Genomic DNA, 10,202 nt, shown 5'->3' with positions numbered 1-10,202 from the left:
TTCAGATAATTATTTACTATTTGGAGGTATCCTCAGTTACTGTTAGAGTCTGTATCATATCTGTGAAAAAAAGATGCACAATGATAACAAGGTTGATTACAGCCCTTGACATCTCAATGTACTTTTGAAGATCAACGGTAAACTGGTAATCCAAAGACGGAGAATTCTTCCTGCTATGGTTTAAACACTGAGTGAATTTCTCAGAAATGCCTGGGAATTATATCCTAAGCAGGATATAATAAGCAACAGCAGCAGCTACTTCTTTTTGGCACAATTTATATGGAATAAACTACTTTTTAAGACACAGAGGAAGAATTTTTTCTATTTAAAGCATACACTTTTGTCTTCAGCATTATCTATTACTAATGGGACTCAATGTCCCCCATAAAATCCTTATTTTATGGTAAACTGGAGTATGTTACAATGTTATTTTACTAAGATGTCTTCAGTGTACCTTAGATCTTCCACCTCCCATTTTTCAGAAAATTTAAATGAAAGCTTTTATCTCAGTAAATTACACATTGCTAGGCACAAAGTGCTGAAACATGCTTTTGGTGTATCTGCATTTCATTTCTATTTGACAGAAAGTAAAATGATTTTGTCAACAATCCATCAGTAACCTATGCTCATCCACCTCTCACTATAGAGCAGAAGCAGCTCTGGCACAGCAAAGGTTCTAGCAAGTGTGCTACATACTGAAAAATGCTTTCCATTGATACTTTGATTGTATATAAATTATGCATGTGCAGTACTTGAACCATATACAATTGCATAAAACTGAATGCAAATGAGTTACCTTGAGCAGGAGCCCACTGGGAACATTGGCAGATGAAACACGAGACCACCTCTGGTGCCCTCTCCTGAACTGCCTTCCCTGCAGTTTTCCTGAGCCAGCCTTGTCCATGCAGGTGGCAATCATGTGACAGGTTCAGCAGGTTTAGGTCTAAATCATAAATCTGTCATTACCCTTTGTATTCTTGCAGAGCAGACTTCCCCATCAGTTAATATTCAGATGAGTTTGTGCTTCATATCTGACAGTTCTGAATTAAATTAGTATGATCTGCCTGTTTTATAGCTGTAAGTAGCACAGACACAGCTCATCTTTGTTCTGACAGCTTTCACAGAACATCTTATGCTGAAAATATAGTCTAGATGAGGAATTAGGGTAAGGAAGTTGCCTTCTTAGCTTCTCTGTACTCAGCAGATAAACAGCTCTCACTCAGAAGCTTTTCATACAGCAGTAACTGAAACGTTGCCCTCTGAACTTGTTTCCCCTTAACTATATTGATAGAACAATAAATAATGAGAATACTACATGAAGATTTTACAGAGAATAGCTAATTGTGTGTGTGTAAAGATAGTAGGAATCCTTTGGCCAAAAACCATCAAGCATGTTGTGATTTGAACCAAGATTTCAAGAGTTAATATTAGTTTTTCTTTCAAGGTAACTGCAATACACACTTCACAATTGTTGCAGGTGTGAAATGTTGTACATCGTGTGCTAAGATATTCGCAGTTTAAAAATAACAGTAAACCAGAGAAAGTGAAGTAACTTTTAATGCCATTTTTAAATGTGCATTTGAATTTAATACAATCTGTAAGGCACTCTCATAAGTAAAAAAAAAATAAACATTCTTTTCCAAATAAGGACAGTTACAAGGCAATGGTATGCACATAAAATATAAAATTATCTGTAACTGATAAACAATGAAACACAAATGTTCAGGTTTTGGATGCATTGCAATGTAATGTCATTTCTGTATCAGGACACTATACAGAGTAAAAATTGGCACTGTAAATGACTTCTCATTGGGGTTAGGAACTTGTATTCTCTTCATATCCCAGTAAAAAATAAACTCTTCAATAAATAAATATATAAAATAAATATATGCTATCTGGAGATGTATAAATAGGTCCATCCTGAAGTTCCAGTTTTGACTGCTATGTATTGACATCTAACGTCCATCACTAAAGTGGAGCCTGTAAAACTTCACACACAGTTCCCAGGATTTATCACTATTTTATAGTCCATTTCTTTCTACTTCTTCCAGCATTGTCGCATCATATGATGTAGATGGTTCCTTGCTAATTTACAGACAACAGGTAATCCAGACAGAATTGCCAGGAGTTGGTTATGTTTTAGGAAGTCCCTCTTCCCCCTGGTGACTGGCTACCAAACCATTCAGGAAGTCTTGAGGAGTCTGGTCCACACTCATCTTCGAGGCTTTGTCTCCCAAATCCAGTGGTTGGAGAACAGAGGCCTGCCTTTCACCAAGTGGGTTCTTCACATCCAGTATCCTCGACCGCTGCAGGTTCCTCATGCTGGCATTGCCATGAAAGCACGGGCAACAGCTCCAGTTAGTGTATTTGCCAAAGCTGCCTCTTTGCTCAGCTGTATCCTAACACATCTTTGTACAGTTCTGGAACTCTTTCAGGATCCACAGGCCGGGGCAAGAAATGTGTGAATTTCTGATGTCTTTTGGATCTTGCCCCATCTCTGGGAGTACCATCTTTATTAAGTGCTACAAAGTACCTCCGCCCTGAATCCCCATGTTTGTAGACATTGGATGAGTAAGTGTTGTACCAGTTTTCCTCAAATTGTTCCCTGAAGATGCACTCAGAAGTTAGTTTCTCCTACAGAAAGAAAGAGAAAAGAAAAATAATTTAAGCTGCCACTAGATATTTGAAGACATGAAAAAAGATATTATAAAAATAAACAAAATGCTTTAGGCTTTGTGTAGCCCTACTGTTCATTTAAATGTCAACAAACCAAACCCAAGAAGAGTATGTAGACCTGACAATGAGTTTGGAAACTTGGACCTGTACACCTACAATTTTAGATTTAAAAAGTGAATTAGTTAACATTTACTGTAAGAAAATATTACTTATTTATTATTTACTTTAAAATCATCTTGGAATTAATTGTATTATGCAGAGTTCTATCTTGGGCTAGCTGCTGCTCTACAAATGAGATTTGGTAGAGGGACTCAAATGCAATGTAACAGAGCAGGGAGTATTTACATATTTCTTTGTGGTGTGCATCACTTCTCACATTTTAAACTGGAATGACCACAACCAAAGGAAGTGGAGAAACAGAATATTTTATGTATGAATATAAGATGTATGAGCTGATATGAAAGTGGTACTTACAGAGCCATAGAGTTCTCCCTTCTCATTCATTCCAAGGTAAAGGCCACTGTCCACGCCTCTAATACTGACCAGTCCCACTGCCACACTGATGAATTCAAGGATACCTGGAAAAAAAAATTGCTTTACTTAATTTTGTAACCATAAAACACACAGCATCCAAAAACTCAGTTGGAAACAAGTAGAAAATGCACATATGATAGTAAATGTGGCCTAGTTTCTCTGAAATTTCAAATACTATGTGAAAATATACACAATGATCTCAGGAAAGCAGTCTGAGAAGCCTCATCTAGGAACATGAATCCTTCACCATTTAAGAAGCTTTTTCAAAACGTTGAATATGAAAGGATTTTATTCAGCACTGAGACTTAAGCCATTACTACCATGCTGTTGGAGTCTTTAATGATTGTACACTATTTGCTAAACTGCCTACTCAAATATTGGAAGATTGGTTTGAATTACCTGAAAATATACTTTACTCCTTCTACAGAGTTATCTTAAAAAAACACATCCATTATTAGGTCATTTGAATGGAAATCAAAGTACAGATCGGAATTTTCTATAACAGAATCTACCCACAGAAAAAGAAAAGTATTTGCCAGACATCTTATCTAGCATATGGGCCCACACCTCTTGACACAACTTGCTGTCTTTAGTGCAGGCTTTTAAAGTACATAAAATATGCTGCTTTTTTTGCTACTGTTTGGACTATAACGTTATTTATATTACATTTGCCCAAAAATGTAATATATATTAATAAAGTATTTGAGACATGAGGTACTATTTGAAGCCTGAATTTGGCAAAGGTAAGCCAACATACTTAACCAATTGATATGCACAGATTACAGCACATCCAAAACATGAAAGAAAAGGAATGTGTGAACTGGCTTTTTGGAAGTTGTTAACAACATAAACAAAGCCTCAAAAAGAAGTGCCAGAATCATATCTCAGATACTGCTGTTCAGCAGCAAAACCACAAAATGTTTAAAAAAATCCCTGAATCTAAGGTAAGTAGTTTTAAATAGTGCAGCTGATTATGACTTTTTGTCTGTTTACTATTTATGATTCAGGACAATTTTCAGTCTCAGACAGATGGACTATCTGGACTAACCAATAATCTAAAATGTTTTCAATTTTAGTTGAGCTTCGGCAGGTTTCTTAGTTGTATTAAAAACAGCAAAGAAAATAAATCCTTTACAAAGAGTAAGCATTAAAAACTGTATCACACATAAATCGTCCTCGTTTTCCAGTTCACAAAGCACAGAGTCCCATAAAAGGTTTGGAGGCATTTTGTCTTTCTGATATCATTTTCAAAGCCACTCTTTTCCGAAAGCATAATAAGCAGGTGATACAACCCACAAAGAAACCACATCAGACAAACCTGCCAAGAGTAGTGGTAGAATAAAGGTAGTACAATTCTAAAAAGCCCAGTAAATGCTAGCTTTATAGCTAACTTGATTTTCCCTTTAAAGCAAACATTTTTTCATGTTTACACGCTGTAGGAAATCTTCCTTCTGAGAAGAACTGTCTGTTCACTACTGCTCTTCTACTTCTTAAAACATCCATGTGTTATAAAAGCAATTAAGAGCCATTCCAGCAGACTGTTTTGACTATGGGGAGGATGATAGGAAGCTCTTTAATCACCTTTTTACGACTGCTAAACCAATACATACCAAAACTCACAAGTAGTTGACAACAGCAGGTTTGTTCAGATGTCCAGCCTCTACAACTACTATTTAATATTTACTCTCATATCACAGGTTGCCTTCACCTCCTTTGGGTTTACTGACAGAGAAAGCTGGCTGGGAAGGATTTTAAGCACTTAATCAAAGAGGCATTTTAGGCTCTTCTGCTTCAGCTTTATGTCCTTCTGTGAAGCAAAGCAGTCTAATGCAGCCTCAGATCAGCATGCCCAAGTCTGTGACCTATACCATCTTACAGAGGCCCAAGAAGCTCCGATACCAATAGCGAGTGCAAAAAGGATCAGTCTGACTCCAGACCATTCCCATAAACCTACGGCATATGCCTGTGCTCACAGACCCCCAGCGCAGGCTGAGCAGCGCCTCTCTCCTGACTCTCCTGGGATGCACAGCCCTCCCTCACTACCCTGCTCTGGGGCAGACCCCATGGCCAAACGCCGGAGGGTGAAGCCTTTCTGTTCCGAGGACTCATCCACCTGCCTCGGCATCACCAGCATCACATCTCCCTCCCAAGAGCAGGACTGCTGCCGCCCAGGCACACACAGAGGCGCTCACACACACCCACACCCCGCACACGCATACGGGGCCGCGCCGCAGCCGCCTACCGAAGAGGCTGTGGTCCTGGCGGGTGCCCCGCACGCTGCCGTCGGGCAGGATCTGCAGGTGGAAGCCGGTGCGGCAGTAGAGCTGCCGGCGCCGCAGGATGCCCTGCAAGTGTGCCAGCTCCGCCGCCGCTGCCGCGGCCGGGGCGCGGCGCTCCCCCCGCTCGGCCGGGGCGCGGCGGTCCCCGAGCAGCGCCGGGCGCTCCCCGGCGGGCGGCAGCAAGAAGTGGGCACCCACCGGCTGCCCCAGGCCGTCCAGGCCGCCCAGGAAGCCGCCCACCTCGGCCAGCGGAGCCATGCGGGCGCGGGGCGAGCGGGCTAGGGCGCGGCGGCGGCGGAGAGCGGCTGCCGGCCTCTCCCGGCGGGCATGTGGGGGTGCGCGGCGGAGCCCCAAGCATGGGGAGCCGGCAGGGCCGAGCGGAGCGGAGCGGGGCCGAGCCGTGCTGATCCGAGGCGGTGCGAGCCGGGCGGCGGGTGCTGCTCATCAGCCTGGCGCGTGTGTATATATATACGGCGGTCCCCTGACATATGTTAATGAAGCCGCTGCGGGGAGGCCGCGTTTGAAATTGTAAACCGGCTCCCCCTCCGCTCGCACCTTCCTCTGATCTGCGGTGCGGCGGGGAGGGGGCTCCGGGCGCGCCCCCCGCGCGCTGCCGGGCGCGCACACGCGCGGCGGGGGCGGGGGCGCGGGCGCGGCCCCTGCGCGGAGCGGAGCGGAGCGAGCAGCGGGGGGCCGGGCGGGAGCTGCCGGAGCATTACGTGGACAGGTGCAAGGAGAGGCAGGAGGGAAGAAGGAGAAAGGGCGTTACCTGAGGGTTAGACCTGCCCAGACACACATGAAAGAAAAAACCCGAAGATCTGACAGCTTTACTCCCTGTTTCTAAAACGCTAATAAAATGTACATGCATTACGCTTCCCTTTTATCGCTTCAACTACAAGGAGGGGAATTTCTAAAGAAATTGGCATAGTCAGGGAGGTGCTTTCCCCTCTGCAAATTCTCCCTCGCATTTATCATTAATGTGACACTAAACTGATCTATCGTATTGACAGGAGGTGTTAAAAACATAAAGGGGCAGCCCCATAGTTTGGGATAAATATTTTCAAATCTTTTGCAGAGAAGAAAGATTGTGGCTCACTTCTTTGGGGTTTTTTATTGGGCCCGTAGCCAAGGTCTGTGAGCATCATAAATTAGCAATATTATGTATGAAAGATCCCTGTTGTAGTTCTACAATATTTTGAATCGGTTTGGGACTTTGTTGTCCTGTTCCAGAGGAGCATATGCACTTTTTTCATCCCCAGAGTAGAATGGTTCACACAGGAAAATATATTTTGGTGGAAAACATATTCACCAATGCTAAAACAACACTGCATTAAATCTAAGAGTTTGACTTTTGCAATCTTTCCTGCCTTTTCTGTAAAGTCTAATGAATTTTAGGGCTTAAATGACATGACCTATCTCAGCATCTAAGATATGCAGTTCTTTGCCAATGTTAAAACATGGTTTTAAAGTATAAAATGTAAAGATCTTTCATAGGTAATTCTTTCAAAAGTTCAAGAGAATCGCTTGGTGGTTTAAGGTTTCATTTAAACAAAAAAGTTGCAGAGAATCATGAGAGATTAGTTCTCCCGTCTTGCTTCATGGTCTTTTCAGTTGCAGTCTAAATCTGAGAGATCAAATGGATTTGACTGCTTACCTTTATTTGCTATGGAGAGTACAGGGCTAATTAATTGGCAGGTGCTTTAAAGCAGGTAATGTGACACCTTTTCATCATTGCAGTCCTAAGTACTGCCCCTGTGTGCACCTGAATTGTAAAAAGGCTGCTTTAAAGCAAGTGATTTACTGTGGAGGGATTTAAAACTGAAAAAATTAATGCTAAATACAATGATCAGATAAATCACCTCAGAGGAGAGCACAGGCAGACCTGTTCTGAAGGCAGCTACAGATAGATGTTATATTATTTTACCTTTCAGATAACAGGAGCCTGTCATGTGGTGGGACCCAAAAATCCACCATAATCGAGATTTCAAAGCACATCTGTGTAAACATTATCACATCAGTGTAAAACATCAACCAATGAGCTTTCTCTTTGAAGCAAATCTACTTAATTGTAGTGCTAAATCAAAGAAATAGATCAAAGTTGAATAATCTATATGGCACCTATTTCTCAAATAGCCTGTTCACTGATTACTCAAATATACCAAAAACGTTTGAAACAAACATCAAGTATTTTTATTGACATGACTGACAGGTCAAGATCAAACTGTTCATCACAGCTGTTGAGTTGCAGGACATGCAGCAGGATGGTACAGTTAAATGGAGGAGGTATCTCGTTCTAAGCCCAAAGATGCTCTCATACAGATACTGTTCCTGGGTCCAAGCAGTACCCTTGACTCCTACAAACAGTAGAGGGGTCTACGGTTCAGATAACATTCACTGTCTCCAGTAGAGAAGGGTTGGGGTTATTTTGAGCAAAAAAAAGTCTTCAGCAATCACACACTGAAAGACCCTTATGGCTAAATCTTTCCTGTTATATAATGGAAACATTTAAAGTAGAGCGGAATACATAACACTGATCTCTTCTGAGTGGAGTCTTTAATGTCTGGGAACTAAACCGGTTATGCTGTTTTATAAAGTACCAGAAAAGAAACAAAAAGATAAGATTTTGTGTGTGCGTGTGTTTGCACTAGCCATGTGACAGGAAAAGATAACGCAAAAGATTTTTTTTTGCACCTTCTGAAACTATACCATGGGAAGTTAAATAATTTTGAAGAGTTTTTTTACAAGAGTACATAATTCAACTTAAAGTATACAGTACAATCTAATCGACTCTACGAATACTTCCTAGAGACGGCACTCTCGGTGTCATTGAACAAATATATATGTGGTCAAGTTTTTATTTCCATAGCAAGTAGTCAGGACTTCTAGAGACAATACAATTACTGTATATTGCCTAAGAATAGCATGTTGTCATAAGCAAAACCTAGTGGCTACCAAAGGAGTGGAGAATGTAATGACTGAAATTTTTCATAGATAGTCTGTACATATATGGAGAGACAGATCGATCTGCATATCTAAAAAACTCCTGTAAGCTATTAAACTTTAGGTCCTACAATTTATTGCACCTTTGTTAATTTTAGAACTCCTTCACAACAGTTCTGTGCCAGCCATAAATTTTTACTGATATAATAAAATATTGGAAGGGAGGGTTCATGAATACATAAGAAAGCAAACATTTGGTGGAACAAAACCCACGGAGTAGCACCAAGGGGATATGTCCAGCTGGAGATACCTATGTATCATGGCCAGTCTCAGATTCTTCCCAGATTTGGACACAAAAATATGGTTCTCTGCTTTCAGGAAGGTGAGCAGAACATGCACAAGTTACAATGAGTGCCTTTCTAAGCACTGTAAGTCTGAGTGAAAAAGGTGTATTTTTGTGCAGAATTCATTGTGAAGAATAGAACCTTTCCAAGGCTCCAAGTACAAATTAGGGCATAATCTGATGACCTTTAAAATGAAATACATGCAGATTTTAAAAACATTGAAAGCTTTCTCTTCTGAACAGATACAGTAGAAGGTATGTATACATACATGTATATTTATATTTAACTATTTAAGAAACGCAGATGAGGAAAAAGCAACAAGGATTTTTTTTTTTCCGGTGGGAAGGAAGTTCTTACACCTTCATGCTTTGTTTTATTTCTTTAATTGAAGACAAAAATTCATAGAGCTTTTTAAGATTCATGATCTCACCGTCCATGCTTTTGTGGACACACATGAATAACCCCTATATATGCAGAATGGAACAGAGAAACTATTGCAATGAGCACATATTTACATGGCTACATCCAGTGAGAATACACTGTTTCCATATATCAATATTCAAATACCTCATTTGACAGCTTTTTTATTAATCCTGTAAGTGAATCATTGGATTAAAACAACATTAATTTATTTAAATGACATGCTTTCTGAATCTCTGCATACGAGATGTTCAGACAGTGTATGTTTTTCGACTTGCTGCACAAATAAATTTTTCTCTTGTTCCTAAGCAAACACTTCACCAGGGGAGTTCTGCCTAAAATTACCTGGGTGTAAGTAGTTGCAAATGTGAATTGAATTTTTGAAGTGAAAGAAATTTTAGCCTAAAGGTGTTAATGAAAAGTCAGTAAAATGTGGCTAATTAATTTCAGGGAAATAGTGTGAACAGGGAGATAACTCATGGTTCATGACTACAGTTTAGGTGACTGATGAGCTCTTGACAGGTTTAGTTTGGGACACCACACTGACCAAAAGTGATTTCTTTTCCAGTCAAACAAAAAAGGTAGACTATTTGAAAAAGCTAATAGTATTGGCGAATGAGGTCTCCTAATGAGGCAGCTAGAACTGATAAGATCCAAGAGCCACATTCTACAAAAGTTTCCAGACTGGATGTTTAGTCATGTACTTGCAAGAAAAGTACTTGTGTTCCAGTCATGCTAAGCATCAGAAATTATTATTGCCTTGACTCATAAATGCTGGTCTCCATATTGGCCTTTAGTCATTGAGTACAGAGATGTAACTCAGACTTGCAGACAAGGATTTTGCTTGGGAGTCATACATATAAAGTATAAAATAAAGCAGTAGATTATTAAAAAAAAAACAAATTCCAAAAATAGTTTTTGACAGTTGGGAATAATGAGGTCAAGGGAATTACTTGATGAATGAATTGGCTTGCAGTATTCTAAAATTTTGAAAGAAATGCAGTAAATC

The 10,202-nt window shown here is 40.4% G+C and overlaps 1 protein-coding gene across 1 annotated transcript; it reads right to left on the bottom strand.

Annotated features, from left to right (window-relative positions):
* Window positions 1–1,540: 1,540 nt before the first annotated feature.
* FGF20 (fibroblast growth factor 20) lies at window positions 1,541–6,062 on the bottom strand. The gene is given in 4 exon segments (XM_036382281.2): window positions 1,541–2,634; window positions 3,151–3,254; window positions 5,453–5,923; window positions 5,926–6,062. Coding segments are annotated over 4 exon segments (873 nt in total). The 5' UTR covers window positions 5,978–6,062; the 3' UTR covers window positions 1,541–2,388.
* Window positions 6,063–10,202: the final 4,140 nt, after the last annotated feature.

This window comes from Molothrus ater, chromosome 4, assembly GCF_012460135.2.
Source record: "Molothrus ater isolate BHLD 08-10-18 breed brown headed cowbird chromosome 4, BPBGC_Mater_1.1, whole genome shotgun sequence".
In the NCBI taxonomy this organism is placed as follows: domain Eukaryota; kingdom Metazoa; phylum Chordata; class Aves; order Passeriformes; family Icteridae; genus Molothrus; species Molothrus ater.
This window is presented reverse-complemented; position numbering and strand designations above follow the sequence as displayed.